Source organism: Drosophila grimshawi, unplaced genomic scaffold, assembly GCF_018153295.1.
Source record: "Drosophila grimshawi isolate 15287-2541.00 unplaced genomic scaffold, ASM1815329v1 contig_1377, whole genome shotgun sequence".
Lineage (NCBI taxonomy): Eukaryota > Metazoa > Arthropoda > Insecta > Diptera > Drosophilidae > Drosophila > Drosophila grimshawi.
Genome location: NW_025062900.1, coordinates 6,329,305 through 6,348,887, shown reverse-complemented (window position 1 = coordinate 6,348,887; position 19,583 = coordinate 6,329,305). Strand labels below are relative to the sequence as shown.

The following is a 19,583-nucleotide window of genomic DNA, read 5'->3' as shown; positions in this document are numbered from 1 at the left end:
CCGATCCCGCATTCAAAAATTCCGTATGGTTGACCGACCTTGATTCTCTGAACTAGCAATATATTCGTGAAAATCCCAAGTGACGAATAACAGACAGATAAGAAAGCCGCAAGCAAAAAAAAATAAAAAAAACCATCAAATTGAGTCACACTCTGGCTTTGGTTGGGATCGATGTCCTTTACATTCGAGCTAATTATTTAAATTTTAATTATAGACTATTTTCTGTTCAATTTTAGAGTTGAGTTTGCTTTGCCATTCTCAAGGATCAGAACGCTGGGGTTGTTCCTTTTTCTACTGCAACAGCTGCAGCCATTTTTAGCAAATCTTTACATTTTCGTCCAGGCTTCGACTTCGCGTCACGCACTTCATTCAGGTTTTAGACGCTGAGCGTTGCGCACGTTGTACCTCCCATAAGAACAAGATAATTACATATGGTACTTAATTGTAGTTTTAAGAATTACTGTTCTTTTTGTTGTTGTCGCTATTGTTGTTGGTGGTGTTTATGATGTTGTTGTTGCTGCTGCTGCTGCTGTAAAGTGCTCACACATTCAAACCGCAGATAAAGTTTATGGCGCTACGCGCCCTATATCAAAAGCTTTTAACACAACGCACAACAGTCTGGCAACGCCATTTGGATTCCCCCACCCATCAGAGCTTTGCAGTGAATATAGCCAGAGCACAGCTAAATTTAACCAGCTTCGGCACAGCGTTCAGTGATATTTTCAACGCAAAGGAATTGAGACATATGACCGCAGTTCAGTCAATTAAAAGTTTAAGCGAAACGCGTACATTTCATATGGAAGAGCAAAACAAGTTACAATAACAGACAAGTCTGAAAGGTGTGTGCGCGAATAATAAAATATAATAATAATACATAATATCAATCAAACAACAGCAGACACATAGAGGAAAACTTATAATTTGTGTGCATTGAGAAAAAAAGAAACAGCCTCGGCTGCTTGCTAGAATGTATGTGTGGGGTGTGATTGTGTGTGTGTGTTTCTGTGCGTGTTGAGTGACTGTAAGTGTGTGCGAAACGAAGACAGGTGCGCAAGCTGAAAATAAAGCAGACAACTGAAAAATATAAGAATTTCCACTGCATGCGTCGTATTACCAGTAAATGAGAAAATAAAACAAGTATTTTTGTTGTTGCCAATCATAACTTCGACATGCGCTAATCTAGTCTGTCGTTTGCTGTTATTGCGTTTTCACTTGTATGCCCCACACTACATTCGTTTCACTCACACTTATGGTAGGCAGCGAATGCGCGACTGCCAGAGGAACGCTTAAAGCGCAGTTACGCGAGCGTCCAACTTATGTGTGTGTTTGTGCTTGTTTTGTTTGTGTGTGTGAGAAGCTAGTGAGTTAAGCAAAGCTTAAAAGCTAACTTCAACGTGTGAATTTCCATTTATTTATAAAAGAAATTTTTGCAGAATCTACGAGAAGCAACAGTTGAGCGCATACATATATTTTTACATATGTGAAAAGACTTAAGTAAAAAAAGAAAATTGTGTGCGGCATTAAAAAGCAGCGAAGCAAGACGCAACATAGGAAGAATATTAACTTTAACGCAAAACCGCAAAAAAGAGCCAGCAACAGGCAAAAAGTTCAAAATGTGGAACCAAACGGCAACAGCAGCAACAAGTGATAATAACAAGGAAAAGGAAACGGTAGAGGATTGTAGCTGTGCTGGTGCTGGTGGTGGTAGCGTTGGCAGCACTCTTCCAGCTCTCAGTGTTGAGCAGCAGCAAAAAGCAACAGCAGCAGCAATTGAAACTAACAGTAAACAATCGAAATCATCAGCAACAACATTTGGCGGCAAAAGCAGCGAGCAACAACAACATCAAGAAAGCCGAGCCGCCATTAACCAGCAAAAAGAATTTGCAGCACAAAGCGAAACAAGTGATTCTGGTTTCATATCCGGCCCGCAATCAGGTCAAATCTTTAGCGGCGAACTAAGCGACGACGAGCCCGAACAGGAGCAACAGAAAAAACATTCAGGACATTTGGACAAGGGCGAGGAGCAGGACCAACCCCGGGCCAAGGATAAACAGCAAGTGGTGCTCGATTCGGGTATCATTGACGAGGAACCAACGGAGGACGTATCCGACGAGGAGGTCGAGGAACAGGAGCAGCAGACAAGTCAAAAAGGGGCTGAATCTGGCGCCGAACAGCCGGCCGTTGAGCAGATGCGCTTCAAACACAATGTCGATACGGGCATACCGCAATGGACCGTACAATCGAGCCTCGCCAGCGGCGGCACAGCTTTGAACAATCTCAATACAACAACAACAGCAATAACAAATGCCAACGCCTCCGCTGGACGAAGAAGCGCCCCACAGAACAGCAGTGCAACAACAACATCTGCAACAACAGCAACAAATGCAGCTGGAAATACTGCAAATGCAACTGCCCCATTGAGCGGAAGCAACAACATCAACATCATCAATGCCTGGGAGCAATTCTATCAACAGAACGACGATGGCGACACGTAAGTAAAAAAAACATCAAAATCGCATTTTCGTAATTTACTCAAAGCAAAGGAGCAGGGACGTTATTCCATATTAATTGGAATCTTTAATTAAAATTGCAATCAACATTTGAATCCAAGATTCTCTTCAATAATATGTAAGAAATATGTGACTAAGAATCATCTCGGTTTTACCATAGTAAAATATTTTAATAAGCCACAATGCAATGACTATTTATATGAGAGTTAATTGTGGATAGCACAGTCATAATTCATTGATTGGCTATGTTACAACTGAATGCATAAGGAAGTGTAAGCTATACGTATCATTAGAGATTGTTAAATATATTTGAAATGCATAATATAAGAAAAAAGGCAGAGATTTATTGGAATATACCAGTTTTAATTGCTGGGCTTTTCTAAGATCTTTTCCCATGCTTGGCCGAATAAATGCAAATATATAGTTAGTGTGTAGAGAAATCTTTTAGTCATCTTAGTGTAGATCGCTATAAATTAGACTTGGCCACCAACTGGGGGAGACTTTCATGAATCACAAAACAATGAAGCGACTTTAGACTTTCAGACGACGACGACGATGACACGTGTTAGTCAGGCAATCAGGGGTTTTCCTGGTATGTGTCTGGTTGTGTATGTACTACCTGTACAGGTACACTCACGCACAGTAAACAGGTTTTTGGACATCCCAAATTTGTGGGTTTTTACCGCGAAACGATCAAACAACAAGTGGGAAATGTTCAGGTAAAAATGTTTCATTTACCTCATTTCTCAACATATTTACTGCTTTCTCTCTTTCTTTCTTTCTTTCACTCACTCACTTTCTTTCTCTCTTTATCTCTGTAGTCCACTGCATTTGGCCTGCATATCGGGCTATGTGGATGTTGTAGCCGCACTGATACGCATGGCACCACATCCATGCCTCCTGAACATCCAGAACGATGTGGCCCAGACGCCCCTCCATCTGGCCGCACTAACAGCGCAGCCAACGATCCTGCGTATGCTTCTATTAGCCGGTGCCGAGGTGAGTAAACCTAATACATAATTGTTGCAGCCGCACCTTTTAAAGAGTAACACCCATCAATCGATACATCAATCTAACTGTCTATCTATCTATCTATCTATCTATCTATCTGTGTGCAATATAATAGCCAACTGTACGTGATCGTCATGGCAATACGGCGTTGCATTTGTCCTGCATTGCCGGCGAGAAGCAGTGTGTGCGCGCCTTGACGGAGAAGTTTGGCGCCTCGGAGATTCATGAGGCACATCGCCAATATGGACATCGTTCCAATGACAAGGCAGTCAGTTCGCTGAGCTATGCTCATCTGCCTGCCGATCTGGAGATTCGCAACTATGATGGTGAGTACGCTTCATTAACTATTTAAAAAATATGTTTTTAAGTTCATATGTCAATTCATAATTATATATTCTGAAATTGTTTGAATAGATTGATTATCCTACCAGATCTTTTCCTACATCAAATACTTTGCTCCATTATTATAACTCGTAAAAATTTATGTAGAATTTAAGAAAATTCATTTTTGGAATCTATATCTCTGTATATACTATAATAATATGGTTTTGGCAAAAGTACCCAACAAAAATTGTTGGCACTTCTGAGACATTTGATTTGTTGCCAAAAGAAAATAAAAGATATAGTATAGTTCTATATTTTAGCTGTCCCGCCATCGGCTAGCCACAGTGCGAGACATTGTCTGCCAGCAGAAATATATATATTTGATATTTATATAATCCAACATATTCCGATGGCCTGTGCTGAACAGTAGCCAAAAATATATTTGGCCTCCCCACATTTTTCGCCTGAAAATATGTTTCTCATTGGCTTTTTTGCTTTGTTATTAATTTAGCCAAGAGAGATATATATATAAGCAAATGCCGTTTTCTGTTTGACGTCAGCAATGAATGGCATTGTTTATAAATTGTACGTTGAATTTTTCAAAAAAAAAAGTTTTAAATTGCGCAAATCTTGAGCGTCAAGGAAATAAAAACAAAAACAACAACAGCAAAATCGGTAATTCCATTTAATTTCCAGCTCATTTCATTTGCTTCTCACACACGAATCCGTAGCTTCAGATACTTTTACGATTATGTATCTGAGAGACGGCAGGCGCGGCCTTATTTCCTTGATTGTTATTATTGATTTATTTGTATACAAATGAGTTAAATGCGCCAACAACAACAGGTGCCTTTGGTTGGTGTGTGTGCCGGGTGAAAGTAGCGGGGTGTGTGCGTGTGTGGTTTGTTGTGCGGTGGTTGACTTGAAAATCATGTACTCTTCAAATTAGAATTTTTATAGAAATTAAAATAATATAATTTCCTTGCTTTATCCAGCAAACCTATAACAAAAATCCGTTGTTGCTTCCATGCACACAAATATCGCATTTCGAAAATCACTTGAAAATGGCAACTCGAATAGAAAACGAAACTAAACCGGAAGAAAGTAAAAGTCGTCATAAGAGCATACACACACACACACATAAAAGTATTTTTATATTGTTCAAACACAAAAGTGTTGAAGCTTGTGCAACCGTCGACACAAAAAGGTTAATAAACTTGACAGTTTGGCGAAGCTGAGCTGAGCTCTGCTGAAGGGGGTTTAGCTTCAATTTTATAGCCATGCATACTCACACACACACACATAAACTCTTATAAATGCGTGTTTACTTTAACCTTTCGTTTGTTTAATCGATTATTGTCGCTTTTGGGCTATGTATAACCTTGCTAAGAATATAAAAACCAGAACAACAACAACAAAGAGTTCGCCATTGATTTTTTCTTAGTGCTTTGCTCTTTTCTCAAACATGTGGTGAACAAACATTTGACAGCTTCTCTACTACTTATAAACCAGACCAAACCGGTCTCTGGTCCACATGCCTCTCACATTCAAGATAAAACAGCTGCTACTCGCCGAGCAACCACACACACACACATCTACATTTATATATGCTTGTAATCTATATATAGAAGAGTAGACATTGCACATAACATATGCGGAATGGACTTATGCTTATATATATATCTATATATCTCTTGGCTGGCTCAATGCAGACATAGCCCCCTCCCCCTAAAAAAAAAGAAACTAAATATAAAAGAAGCACAAGGAAAAACACAAACTTATACAAGCTGACAGTTTTATGCTCTGTTTTAATCATTTGTGGAAATATTCAACTAATAAATAAATCTATTTTTTTTTCATTCATTATCGGTATCTTTATGACACAAAAATCAAAGTTCCATAGGCAATTCTTCAATCAAACATAAATTTTCAACCCATCAGACAATTTGACGTCTGACAGACAGACAGGCAGACAGCCTGTTGCATGCCAAAGTCTAAATATCCGCCTCCATTTGAAGAGTATCAAAAGGCAAGCGAAACGATGACACGAAGACAACGACAGCTTTTTCTTTCAAATTTTTGGGTTTTCCCATGCAAAGGCAGACACATTAAGTTATATATTTATTTGTGTGTTTGTATTATTATTATTATTTTTTTTTTTGAGGCAATTTTAAATGTGCGCGATTCGAGTGTCTAAAATGCCAGATGTTATAAAATCATATTCAATTGGGTTTCTACACAAGAGTCACAAGACTTTCTTGTTTGATTGACGTCATTGTTGCACTAAATATATGTTGATTGATCCCTAAAAATAGGTAAACCAAACAAAAAAGAAAAGAACAGTTATAATAACAGGGGGGAAATGAAATTTCAGCGAATTGCACAAAGAAATGAGAATTCGTCATAGGGTTTTGTTAAGGAAAAACTCGAGTGTGAATAACACAAATAAATCCGTTTTTTATAAGAAACGGGAAATATCAATACTGATGTATTTATATATATAAATATATATGTGTGTGTTTGTTAAGTAGTCTACTATAAAAATATCTATTCCTACATCAGAAATGTTGTCTAAATTTAACGAGCTATTTTCTTATTCGTATTGTTTAATTTTTTTATGCTTGCTTTTTGCATTCTTTGGCTTAAATTTAATGCAATTCTTGCTTGTGGAAAATGTTACGAAAATAGTCGCTGGTTTTTCTTCTTCTTTGTCGTGCCTGGCTATTAGCCAAGTTATTTCAAATTTAAAGTAAATATGTCGGAAACAAATGCACATATGTAGACAGAAACTATGTGCCAGTTATTTCTGGCCACATTGTACGTGCAGTGCATAATTGTGAAGAGCAATGGCAAAGTGAGTTCAAGGGTTATCAAAAAAGACAACTTATCAGCAAAGTGTGTAGTGTTCACACACTAGAAATATATATAATATATAGTCGTGTGTATGTATATTTCTTGATGTCAACCACGCGCTTTTCTTTAGCCTTTGGAATTTCCCAGCTATTTCTGTAATATGGTCCTAATTACAACTAGTTTACCAGCGGTAATCGCTTTGGCCCTGACGTGGTCATTATAATAGAGGTGTATATATTTATACAAACAAATATATATGAACTTTATGCACGATTTGGGCACGCAATTGGACTGCCTGCGGTTTAAGGCATATAAATAAATGCACGCGACGACCTATTAAAAATAGAATTTCCGAATTTCCTTCTTGGACAGTTTTATGGGAACTTCATATGCCCCATTTTTTGGGTAATAAACCAAACAAATTATTTGCTTATATTGTGGTGATTAAAAATCGGACCTATCAGCAGACTTGTGTACAAATTTACTATAAGATGATGTTGCTCAAGTATATAGACAAGCTAACAATTATGTGAGCTTCCAACCATGTCCGGTTTAAACATAACTTAGTCATTAATAATTAATAATTGCTCCAATGATTTTCCCAACATATTTTTTCTATGAAGCATTGTTAAAGTTTCTAACGATTTCATTCATTTGTTTCTTCAAACGTATTCGTATTTGCGAATAACAACAATTTTATCGTTGTTTTCAAAAATGTGCAATGGAATTTCCCAACTAGAAGCAAGAAATGTGAACAGACAAACAAGCATATATGTTTGTAGCACATATGGCAAATCTCTGTGAATCTGTTGCAAGAACTAAATAACTTTCCAATAACGATATTTACTTCACTTCACTTATGATAATAGAACACAACACAACACAGCAGGGCTGGGCTCTGTGCCCAGTTGGTAACTGGTGATAAGCCAAATCCAATAGTCCCACAGGCAATTGCAGCGATTGTCGCGACGCGTCGTCGTCAAGCTAAGGCCAAAATCCTTATCTTTTTGAGAAAAACCCCAATGGTGGTCGTTTATTATTGCTCTGACGGCACTTATTGACTACATATGGCCCAAGTACACCACATTTACACACACACACACACACACGCACATTGCTTGTCGTCCAGCCCATCATTATCAAAAGATAAGTGCTATCAAAGGTTTTCCCATCAACCATTTTGAATACCCTTTGCCAAGGGTATTTCAGAATTATTTACTTCATTAAATGTAAAATGCATTTCTTAGACTATGAAGATACCAGATATATAATTTTCAGCATCTTGAATATTATATTAAGAAATTCAGAATTAAGAAATCATAGATAGTCATGGTAAAGGTGAGGGGAGAGTATTCAGACTTCTACATACCCATTTTATATGATTGAACTATTATCGATAGTAATAGCACACACACATTCCAGTACATTTGCCGTATCCAAATAAATTTGAATGCGGACAACACGTGCAGCAGTTTTTTAATACTAAGCCAATCAGAATGACTTGTCGTATTTTGCTGTAACCTTCTGCAAGTCAAGTAATGGGGCTTCGCACATCTATCTGCCTATATACAGATTTCTCGTAATTGAGTGGGGAATGCCGTGGAACGGTAGATGGATAATTTGATCATTTTGGAACGTAAGAAAACTTATGAAAACAAGATGACGCGTTTAAGAAACTAGTAGTGATTGTTGTAGTTGCTGAGCGGAATTTGCATAATATGTGTACTAAAATCTTGAGCGTACTTTGGAACCGTATTGAGCTACAGTGCCATTAAATAAACAGGTTTTTATTTTTGACGTACATATGTGTGTATACTTAGATATGGAGTAACGACTGCGGTGTTATGTGATCACAATTGGTAATTGATCATTAAGTGTGCTGTGTTTTTATAGCTGTGATGTGAAACAAGAGCTTAATGGTAATTAATCGATAAAAAGCCACTTAGGGAAATATTATATCTATACAATAGCTGAGCAGAGAGGTAGACAAATATTATACTGTTTTATGGCAAATAATTTCGATAATTATCGAATTGGGTATCATTTTGATTATTCAAAATTTTCCATAGCAATTACGAAACGATATCGATCATTAATGATTGTGTAATTTTTAAATGTTTAAGAAAGCTTTCCTCAATGTCGTTTGACAACAGAGCATGGTGTCAATATTATTAACCGAGTTTGGTGTTCTATTGTTTAAAAGTGACAGCTGTTCGTATAGGAAGTGATCCCCTCTCGAACACATTTCTTTCGTTTTTTACTCGAACATTATCGCCATTGAACAGCATTTGTTCTGCTACCCACCTGGGGTCTGGACTGGTGCTACGTTGCGTACGTAAACAAACAGGTTTAACCCACAATTGTTAATGCTAATAAATAAAATGATTATTTTACTAATATACTGGAAATGTTTTATTGACTGCCAGTGACATTTTCCATCACAACAATAACAACATGTTAGTCATAGCGAGTCAGCAAGCTTCTCTCGATGGGGTCAGGCCTCTCCCAGCGACCGATTGAAAAATAATAAAAATAAATAAATAACAATAACAAAACAACAACAACAAAATATGGTATTAAACGAGTATTGAGTATAATGAGCTCATGAAGTTAACTGGTTAAGCCCCAATGCAATATCGCCACTCATAACGGAAGTTGAAGATCATTATAATAATGCGACTCTACATATACATATACATATATATATATACATATATATATGTATATATATATATATATATATGGCTGAGACAATTTTCACCTCAATGTTGACACACTTTATTGTACTCGCCTACAATGGATGGATGGGTTAAACCCTAACAACAACAACAATAACGTATAAATGCAACTAGTCTCACACATAAATGGTCAACAGCAACTTTTACCGGTATTTATTTATCAAGCACTTGACAGTGCTTTTGGGCCAGCATTTCATTTACAACAGCGCCTGACCTCTTCTTGGCGCTGTGCTGCGGGTTTTGCCCATATGCCCGCAAGTATTATCCATATATGTATGTAAGTACCATACAGTGTGGTACGGGGTATGATTTGGAGTGGAGTGGTCACAGCAAACACGTGGCACGATCATTCACACCTCCAACTGTTCGCAAATACACACACACACACACACACTATCCCATCCATAAATATCGCATAGTTTTGCATTTCGTTTAAAAGAAAGTCAACAAATGGTCTCATGACATAACTTGACCAAAATTAACTTTTTAGGCTTGCAAAAAAAAAAATATCACAGAAAGACAGAGCCAGCGAGAGAGTAGAGAGTGTGTGAGTAATAGAAAAACCAAATTGATTACTTTGGACTTGGAAAATCCAGCAACATATATTTGTGCGACATGATCGCTTACTGTTGTTGGGGACTTAACGCTTCATTTGGCAACTGGCTGCTGTTTATTGTTTTTTTTTTTTCACATTGGGGTTTTCACTTAATTTCCACTTAAAACTTTCCAACAACAAATTGGCAAATGTGGCGCCAGAAGGCTTTAGCCAAAACAGCTATTAACTGTATATTGTTCTTGTATTTAAACAGTTGTCTTTGTGTGTATTTATTTTGTTTTTTGTTTTTTTGTTGGTTCAGGTAATTCCCCAATTCCCCAATGGCCTGGTTTTTTTGTAATACCAAATCCTAAATTCAATATGGCAAAAAAAAAAAACTTTTCAATGTCACAGCTTCAAAAAAATGTTTAAATATTTAAATTGTCTTTTCCAATTGTTATTTTACATCTTTTATAAATGATTTGCAGCGATAACACATCAATAAAATATCGATATGCAAAGCAGATTGATAATCGAGATAGTTTCACAAAAAAGAAACGTTACTAGTTTAACTTTAAAAAAGATTATGACGTTGTTTGAGTTGCCCCATCGCTAAATATAAACAAATTCTGATAGATATTACATTTCATGAGCAAAAAAGCAAATTTATGATTTAATTATGAATCAATGAACTTTTCAATTTATCCACTTGACTGAAGGACAAACAACCAACGAACTGCGCTTAACACGAGTGGGCAACAGATGGGCGGGCGGGCAGCAGAACAGATAAAAAACAAAAAACACGAAAACACGTTGTCAAAATACCAACAGCAAAAACAGAAACAAAAAAAAAACAAAATTATTAAATAAAACTCTTCAAAGTTCGTTGCTAACAATAAGCACAATTAATTAAAATTAAGCAAAGACAATAACAAAAACCTTCTCTTAATATTTGTGCTGTCAATAAATTTATGAACTTTGCGACTCTGGGTTTTTTTTGCTTAAGGTCACATTTTGCCTTGCCGCCTGTGCTAACAAAATGGAGCAAGGGCAAAGCGTGGTGGTGGAGCATGGGGTAGAGGGGGGTGGAGTGGGAGCCGACGATGATAACAAAAGACCAGAACAGTTGAATAATTGCGGAAAGTACCAAGTACATTTCATACACGATATATGCACACATGTATTGTGTGCTATGAACAAATAATATTCTAAATTGGCCTGGTGGAGAAAGGTTTGCTGCTCGAGGAGGATTCAGTCTCAATGCGCAATAGCATTTCATTTTGATAGCGTTTCGTAAAGCGATCGCTTATTAATTGCTCAAACTCACATTCGATTAGCGAGATTATTATACTGTTTTTGATATTATTTTCTGGAAAGCAGGCCGCTCGAGCAAAATAGCGATTTCAAGTTTAACTACTTCGCTTCTTCTTTTCTTTTTTGTCGTTTCTTTTCTTGTGCTGTTCATTCGCTTTTTTATTGGTATGGGGTGAGGGGGGGGGGGGGAGTGTCTTTGCTCAGACTTGTTGGCAGCCCAGCCCAGCCCCAGATGAAACTTTGGTTTTGATAATGATAAACTGAACTCTGGTTAGTCGCTGGAACCAATTTGTATCAATTTGAAATCTAAGACGCGTGACGCAGCTTGGGAATTCCCCAAGTTTGGAGCAAACTTTTTTGTCTTTAATATTTCATATTTAACTCTAAACGCGCTTTATAAATATACCTATATATATATATACCTGTACATATATATAAGAGTGTATTTATGTAAGTAGATATTTGTATAGGTCTTTGTATAGCTGTATATTCATGTACAAGCCAGCTATTTAAGACTTTAATCGTATGCGAACGATCGGGCCGAGGCGAGGCAATATAGCAACAATGGAACTGTGCTTGACTTGGCTTTTACTATCTCCTCCTTTATGCGCTCGTATTATTAAAATCTCGAGTTCTCTCGCCGTTTGCCAGCCATGCCCATGGTGACCACAGACAGAGATGCTGATGCTTGGCTGCTGATCGCTCGGACTCGCTCCGTTTGGCTCATTGGGCGAACGAACACATACAAAAAAAAAAAACAAAAAACAAACCTCAGAAAAAAAAAATGTTGTCATCGTTTATATTTAAAACTTGTGACACAATTGTTGTTATTGTTTGTTAGCCTTTTGGCAACCGAAATGAACTGAAGCCAATAATCCAATCAAAGCACCAACACAAACCCGCCTTTAACTTTCTTGCTAGATAGCTGCTTTCTTTCCCATCCAAATACCGATCATTTTAAGATGTCGAATTTAGTTTATATGTTAATAGTTGTCTTATATAAAGTCTCTACTTTTAGAATCGATTGTTTTGTCATTGTCAAATTGTTTAATCATGCCTGGGAATTCCCTTGAGTCAGATTTTTTAATCATCATAATGATTAACTTCGCAGCCTTCTTAATGATTAATTGCAATGCGAATTTGTCGCTGTCAAATTCAATTTAAATTTATCAGTGTCAACTTACAAAAAAAACCAATCTTCAATCAAATTGCTCCAGTTGCTGCATTCCAAGCTTAATATTAATCGATCTCAGCTGTCAAATCGATATATCTAGTTCACACACACATACACGCACACATGCAAATGCTAGAACGATAAGCGATCGGTAAATTTCCCAGCAGTTGGCAACGCATGCGCAACTTTTATGCATTTCATTGAAAGTTCTTACGGAAATTGAATTTCAATGAGCATGCTCAAAAAACAACTGAGCAGCTGAGTTGAGCTTTGCGTGTGTGTGTGAAAGTCAATCAACAGCACGTGTAACAGCAAACTTAAATTAACAGCAGCAACAACAACAACAACTGGTAACCACAAAGCCAAGAGCTATTTTTGATTTCAGCCGTGCTTTTGATTTTTAATTTATATACGCGATCAAACAGCGTTATTCGACGCGACCCATGCGAGTTTTGAAGTATTGCTATCGTTGCATATTTAGTTATTTATTTGTGGTTGTTTTTATTGTTGTTGCTTTCAGTTGTTGTTTGTCTTCGTATAAATTATGTGCAAACATTTTTGCTCTTCTCAACTTAAACCAATTTGAACTTGAGCAAACTTGTTGGCCGCCGCCGGCCCAACAAAAGTCAGCTTGTTTGGTTTGTTAACTTTACTTTATTTAATTTTTGTCTCTTTTTTTTTTAATTTTGCATTGTTGCTGTTGCTGTTGCCACTGCTGGTTTTTTGACTTTTGCTGCTGTTGTTATTGTATCTTTTGTTAGTGCTGCTGTTTTATTGTGGGAATTTCTTGGGTTTTTCAACGCACACTAATGCAAAATGTGTCTGAGTGTGTGTGTGTGTGTGTGAATGTGCGTTTATATTGTGTACATATGGCAAAAGCGCTCGCTAAGCTAAGCCCTCTGCTCCGCCGCGCTCTCCTACCTACTGTTGCCGTAATCAAAGCTTTTGCCATTTGCTGCTGCTTGTTGTTGTTGATATTTCAAAATGCTACTTGTCAAACAAAAACACAGCAAAGCTTTTTTCGACGAGCGCTTTTTAGAAGGGATCGTATTTCATTCATAAATGAAGCTTAAGCAGAGCGTACTGTGGTCAGAAATGCGGTTTCTCTGAATAAATATTCAATTCAAGAAAATATGTAATTAATTATAATTTAACTTTTTTTAATATGTGTTTATTGCTTTTACCTCGTTACAGGTGAGCGTTGCGTACATTTGGCCGCCGGAGCCGGGCATATTGATATCTTGCGCATTCTGGTTTCTCACGGTGCTGACATTAATGCCAGAGTAAGTTTGAACTCGAATTTATAAACGATTAATAATATTTTAATGAACTGTATTTCTTGTTTGCATTGTTGTGCAGGAGGGCAAAGGTGGACGCACACCGTTGCACATTGCCATTGAGTGCTGCAACGAGGATTTGGCCAATTTTCTGCTAGATGAATGCGAGAAACTCAATCTGGAGACAGCCACATATGCCGGCCTGACGGCATATCAGGTTGCCAGCATACTGAACAAATCCCGTATGCAGAACATACTCGAGAAACGCGGTGCGGAGACATTAACTCCCCCCGATAGTGATTATGACAGTAGCGATATTGAAGATCTTGACGATACGAAGGTGAGCGTCACAGCCTAAACAAAAAACAATACAAGAAAAATTGAATAATAAAAAAAAAAACAGAATCAACAGAATAGAATATCATTGAGATATCCATTAGAACATAAGAGTAACCATTACGGGTCACCACCAACAGCTTCCAAAATGTTCAAGAAAATAAGCTATGAAAGAGCCCAAAATACTGAGTGCTGGTATTCAGTAAAAAGTTGAATCTAGATATCAACAACAACAAAAATGAGAGAAATTAATTGTATTGTAACAAATAATGTATTGTTAAACTAAAAAAAAAAAAACAGAAAAAAAAGGAACAGCAGCAAACCCACTTTAAATGATATATACATTAATATACAGTAAAAGGCCGCTCTATGTTTTAGTAGATCGCCAATTTGAAAGCTGATAAATTGCCCATTGCAAGAACCAACCAACAAAATAACGAACAAAATGCAATAATACAATCTATATACATATGCTATGTAAACAAAAATCCATCCATCTCATTATCTGTATATGAAACATTTGTGCTGCTACAATGATCACTCGAAAATTAGAACAGTTCCATAAATTATTATAATTTGTGAATGCTATATATGTTTCAAAACGAAGAATAACAGTTCTATAAATTCGAATGATCACTGTTTTAAATGACGTATTCCTTCCACTTTATTCTATTATCCACTTAGTTTAAGATGTTCAAATGTAAAACGTCTTTTTCTCTCTCTATATATGTCTCATTCTGTATGTATTATATATGTGTGTGTGTGTGTTTTGTTTATTAGTGTGCGTGTGTGTAGGCAACTAACATTTAGATCTTATATATCTTAAAACTAGAACTAGTACTAGAACTACATACTATACAAATGTACGTATTTGGCAGCTAAACATGCTGGCTCCTAACTCTTTATAACCACGATATATTTGGAGAAAAAGAAAGAAAAGAAATAATTATATACCATAACTTAAGTTAGTTAAATCTAATTGATGTTTCAATGTTCTGACTGAATGAATTATGTTGCAAATAAACATTTTATTCTAAAACACAACCAAAAAAAAAACACAAAAACAAAAACTTTCTATATCAAAATTGAAATTATTTAACGAGCTGAGTTATTATAAAAAGTATGTAAGTATATGTATATTATATAAATGCATGTATCCTAAGTATTTACTTGTAGTTAATTTTTTGCACAAGCGTTTTGTTTTTTATTTTGTTGGTATTCTTTTACTTTTACTTTTATTTTTTTAAATTTTGTTTGTTTACATTTTTCTTAAATGCCTTGTGTTTTTTCTTGCAGATGTACGATCGCTTTGGTGATCCGCGTTACTTTGTCAGCTACAATGGCGGCAATCCGATGACAGTTGCTTGAGATCGCATCATCAATTGTACATAATATATAATGCATTAACAATCCATTCTACTATATTATAATTAACAACGCTATAATTCCAATAACTGCTGAAGCCAACCCATATGCGATATATTTTGACGCAAGTTCTTTACACAAAAACCACGACGATGAACAAATAACAATCACGAAGAACGAGTCACCAGCAATGCAACCACCCAACATGTACTTACAACTTACAACACACACAACACAAACATTAATGTATATTACATTGTTTACCATGTAAGCCAAAAAAAAAAAAAAAAAACTAAAAAAAAAATGAAAAGGTATTCGAACGGAATAAAGCGTATAAGGTTGCAGTATGGCAAGCATTTTATTTATACACACCACGTACATATCATATCATAAACCTATGAAATACATAATACATATTGAATGCACAAAACTTAAAATCGAAATACATCAAGTTATTAAAAGACAAACCTCAACTGGCCACTACAAAATTGTACTTAAGACTAACACATAATTTTTCATTTAATTAAAAAACAGTCCGAGTTACATGAGAGAGTTGCAGTCATAATTTCAGGCATCTAGCATCATCTAGCGTATGCTCTGGCGAAACACGCTCTTCTTGGCATTGCTAGTAGCGGTGGCCACCTTTTTGGATGCTAGGGGATCGGGCGTAAAGCAGTTCCATAGTCGCAGCGTTTCGTCGGCGCCGGCACTGATCACTGTGCTGCCATCGGGCGAAATTGCCATTTGCAGGACACGCGATGTGTGTCCGATCAGATCGGCCTGTTTCACCATCGTGGGGTACTTCCAAATGGTTAGCTGATTATTGGCAAATCCATGCGCCGATATCAGTTCCTTGTAGTGGCGTGAGAAGAGTAAGGCGCACACCTGCGACTTGGAGTCGACCGATTTGATTAGCGAACCGTTGCACACATTCCAGAATTTAATGCAACGATCTGCGGTGCCGCCGCCGGAGGCCAAGGTGTTGGCTTGCCACGGGCACCAGGCCAAGGCGCGCACCGCCGCTTGATGCTCGTTGAATTTGTGCAGTGGCTCTGTAGCAGTGCCGACGCCACTGCTGGCCAGCGACCACACGTTAACCAGATTATCATTGCCACCGCTGGCCAAGTACTTGAAATCGGTGGACCACTTTAGGCCGCACACCTCTTGAGCGTGGCCTGTGAGTGAAGATATCTTGTGTTCACGCGATCGTACATCGTGATGTATAATGGTGCCGTCACGGCTCCCCGACGACACCAGATACGAGTTCCAGGCCAAAGAGCCAACACGAGCACTGTGTCCATCCATGACACGAAGACGCTTCACCTTTGAGCAGTCCCACAGCTCGACGGCGCCAGTGCTGTTGCCAATGGCCAGGATCTGTCCCTCTTGTATCCAGGAGAGAGAGCATGCATAGTCACCCTCCTCGTACTCCTTCAGCTGTTCAATGTTGCCGCTGGCCGCATTCCACAGATAAACGCAATTCCCCAAAGCAACAGCCACAATATTATCCGCGCTCCAGTCCATCAGATTCAGATCTAGTTGGGTAAGAAACAATTAGCCAAAAATCAAGTTAAAAACGAATTATAAAATACAATTTCAAGTTGATAACTGTGACGGAAAGAAGACTATATGTGCTACATGGGCTTCTGCCTGTTACATTTGACATAGAAACTTAATTTAATTTCTGTACATGACTTACAGTAGTCATTAATAAAATCTGGAGCATCGAGTATGCGTTCGGATGTGGTCGGAATGTAACGTGAACCGCTCTTTGTCGAAATGGGCGTCTTGATTGAGTAGACAACCTTTAAGGGATTTGTATGAGATTCGGGTGCAGCGGGCGCCTTATTCTGATAGCACAGAATGCGTCCACCATTATTTTCGCCAAGCTGGGCGACTTCGGCGATGAGTTTCTTACGTTCGCTCTTATGGGCCGATGCCTTGACATTATTCTCGTTGTTGTTGTTATTAGTGTTGCTGCTGCTTGTGGGCTGCTGATCGTCGTTCTCCTCATCTGATTTATCGCCTGTCTCCTTGTTGCCCTGGGCGAAATGGAAGTGTGCCAGCTCAAAATTAGTAGCTGCACGATTTGGTATAAAACGATCACCGCCGCCCGGAGTCTTTGTTGGAGTTGTTGTCGACTTTTTGCCCTTGGCCGCTTCGGTGCTTTTGCCTGGCGTTTTGGTTGACGCCTGAACGCCCGAGAAGCTGGTGTTGTACGACACGGAGAGCACTGATCGAGTAGTGTTCGCGGTGCCATTGAGCGATGCCTCCAGCTTCTTCTTCCAGCGGGGCGCAGGACCACGCGTCTCGCCGTCCAGGATTAGGGCATTTTGTAGATCGCTTACAAAATTAAATTGAGACATCTCTCACACACCAATAATACTAATATTAAATATGTCACTCAATTGTTGAAAGAGATTTTATGGATAGTTTACTTAAATTTTGTGTTTCTTCTTTGGCGTGAAAATCGCAATGGCGGTTTGGAAACGCATAAGTATGAAAAATCTCGCGGCAAATGCTACCAGGGCTGCACAGTACGCACAGGATGTCCCAACGAGTTAACAATATAGCTACAAAGAAATGTAGTTCTCATTAATCGAAAAACACAAGCACAAACACAACATTATTATCCAATAAGTAAATCAATAAACATACAATACAACAATTGTGTTAAATTTTAATTCACTCCGTTTGATAGTATTATCGAAATTCAATATTCGATCACATCAAAACATATTATTTTTGTAGCCCTGGAACACAGCTGCTCTAATAATTTCAAACTTCACACCCTTCTATTATGCTTCTATTAGATAAATAAATGAAACACAATTTCTGCCAAAACTAGTTTTGGTTATAACAACTTTTGAATATAGTTCCAAGCAAATTACATTTTAAAAATTCGAGTTTCTCTAGAACGTTTAGCGGCATTTTGACCTGTGCAGAATTTAAGCAAGCTGTTAATAACATATATTCGAAATGTTAAGTTAACAGGCAGGCGGCAGCTACAGCCACAGCTGTCATACATGATTCACACACACATGTAGCAGGGTACGTAGTGCGTATTTATAACAATTGTACAAAAAATAAACGAAGAATTTGGATATTAATTTCCAAAACATTTAAAGCCAGCCAACAGTATTTGAATAACGCCCGCTACAATGGCCTTTAACTTCACCGCATTCACGTACATTGTGGCGCTTATCGGCGATGCATTTTTAATATTTTTCGCAATATTTCAAGTCATTGCGTTCGATGAGCTAAAAACAGATTATAAAAATCCAATTGATCAATGCAACAGTCTCAACCCGGTAAGTGAATTTAACTAATATCAATGACTAATAATGACTAATCGATGCCCCAATTTCTTGTAGCTCGTTTTACCCGAATATTTGTTGCACATTTTTATAAATTTATTATTCCTGTGCTGCGGCGAATGGTATTCTCTGTGCCTCAACATGCCCCTCATTGCCTATCATATATGGCGGTAAGTCGTCCATTGATTCTCAATGCGATTATGTCTTATGTACATTTTTCTCTGATTCCCTTAATTGTTTGCAGCTACAAGAATCGTCCAGTGATGTCGGGTCCGGGCTTGTATGACCCAACTACAGTGCTGAAGACGGACACGTTAGCGCTTCATATGCGTGAGGGTTGGATTAAATTGGCCGTCTACTTAATTTGCTTCTTCTGCTATATATACGGGTAATAATGCGCTAATAGAACATATTTGTTGTACTCTTTTGTCTAACGTTATGTTTTTTTGTTCATAATTCTGGCTAATTTTAGCATGGTTTATTCGCTCATCTCGACATAGAGGTGGAGAGCAACTGCCTGGGGATCTCATTGTTGTTGGCACCTACAGCGCATCCACTATGTACAACATTTACAAACATTAAACAAATTGTCATCTTGTATGCGCCACACACACCACACACACACACTCAACTCCGTGTCGAAGCGAACAATATTTTCATGTGTAAAGTTTTCGGAAGTTTGTAATTCATAAATGCGATTCATAACAAAGATATCTAAGGCAATCCTCTATTATATATATTTTGTCTGTATTGTTGGAGATTTGTAACGGTTTTTATTATTATAATTATTATTTGCATTTTGGTAGTCAAACCCTGAAACAAATAAAGT

At 37.6% G+C, this 19,583-nt stretch overlaps 3 protein-coding genes across 5 annotated transcripts; 2 read left to right on the top strand and 1 right to left on the bottom strand.

Annotated features, from left to right (window-relative positions):
- The first annotated feature begins 683 nt into the window (after window positions 1-683).
- On the top strand, window positions 684-15,711 carry LOC6561875 (NF-kappa-B inhibitor cactus). The gene is made up of 7 exons (XM_001988883.3): window positions 684-839; window positions 1,434-2,491; window positions 3,332-3,509; window positions 3,637-3,847; window positions 13,654-13,742; window positions 13,819-14,076; window positions 15,369-15,711. The coding sequence occupies exons 2-7, from the start codon at window positions 1,614-1,616 to the stop codon at window positions 15,438-15,440; spliced, it is 1,686 nt and encodes a 561-aa protein (XP_001988919.1). The 5' UTR covers window positions 684-839; window positions 1,434-1,613; the 3' UTR covers window positions 15,441-15,711.
- Window positions 15,712-15,762: 51 nt separating this feature from the next.
- LOC6561876 (cell division cycle protein 20 homolog) lies at window positions 15,763-17,893 on the bottom strand. The gene is made up of 3 exons (XM_043214437.1): window positions 17,876-17,893; window positions 17,137-17,822; window positions 15,763-16,972 (listed from the first exon to the last, which is right to left on the bottom strand). Exons 2-3 carry the CDS (start codon window positions 17,801-17,803, stop codon window positions 16,023-16,025), a joined length of 1,617 nt encoding a protein of 538 aa, XP_043070372.1. The 5' UTR covers window positions 17,804-17,822; window positions 17,876-17,893; the 3' UTR covers window positions 15,763-16,022.
- A 571-nt stretch (window positions 17,894-18,464) lies between these two features.
- Window positions 18,465-19,522, top strand: LOC6561877 (protein cornichon). 3 transcript variants are annotated; one of them, XM_043214500.1, is made up of 5 exons: window positions 18,465-18,488; window positions 18,566-18,748; window positions 18,812-18,924; window positions 18,999-19,142; window positions 19,227-19,522. In XM_043214500.1, the coding sequence occupies exons 2-5, from the start codon at window positions 18,599-18,601 to the stop codon at window positions 19,252-19,254; spliced, it is 435 nt and encodes a 144-aa protein (XP_043070435.1). In that variant the 5' UTR covers window positions 18,465-18,488; window positions 18,566-18,598; the 3' UTR covers window positions 19,255-19,522. The 3 variants fall into 3 exon arrangements, with proteins under 3 accessions (XP_043070435.1, XP_032591936.1, XP_001988921.1); XM_032736045.1 differs by having other exon boundaries at window positions 18,465-18,495; XM_001988885.2 differs by having other exon boundaries at window positions 18,465-18,748.
- The last annotated feature ends 61 nt before the right edge of the window (window positions 19,523-19,583 follow it).

What these genes read in the sequence shown, in the direction of transcription:
- LOC6561875 (XM_001988883.3), top strand. Translation starts at nt 1,614, where the DNA reads ATGTGGAACCAAACGGCAACAGCAGCAACAAGTGATAATAACAAGGAA. An exon ending in CAGAACGACGATGGCGACAC is followed by an intron (nt 2,492 to 3,331) that starts GTAAGTAAAAAA and finishes TTATCTCTGTAG; the next exon opens with TCCACTGCATTTGGCCTGCA. An exon ending in GGAGATTCGCAACTATGATG is followed by an intron (nt 3,848 to 13,653) that starts GTGAGTACGCTT and finishes ACCTCGTTACAG; the next exon opens with GTGAGCGTTGCGTACATTTG.
- LOC6561876 (XM_043214437.1), bottom strand. Translation starts at nt 17,803, where the DNA reads ATGTCTCAATTTAATTTTGTAAGCGATCTACAAAATGCCCTAATCCTG. An exon ending in AGATTTTATTAATGACTACT is followed by an intron (nt 16,973 to 17,136) that starts GTAAGTCATGTA and finishes TTACCCAACTAG; the next exon opens with ATCTGAATCTGATGGACTGG.
- LOC6561877 (XM_043214500.1), top strand. Translation starts at nt 18,599, where the DNA reads ATGGCCTTTAACTTCACCGCATTCACGTACATTGTGGCGCTTATCGGC. An exon ending in ATTGCCTATCATATATGGCG is followed by an intron (nt 18,925 to 18,998) that starts GTAAGTCGTCCA and finishes AATTGTTTGCAG; the next exon opens with CTACAAGAATCGTCCAGTGA. An exon ending in TTCTTCTGCTATATATACGG is followed by an intron (nt 19,143 to 19,226) that starts GTAATAATGCGC and finishes GGCTAATTTTAG; the next exon opens with CATGGTTTATTCGCTCATCT.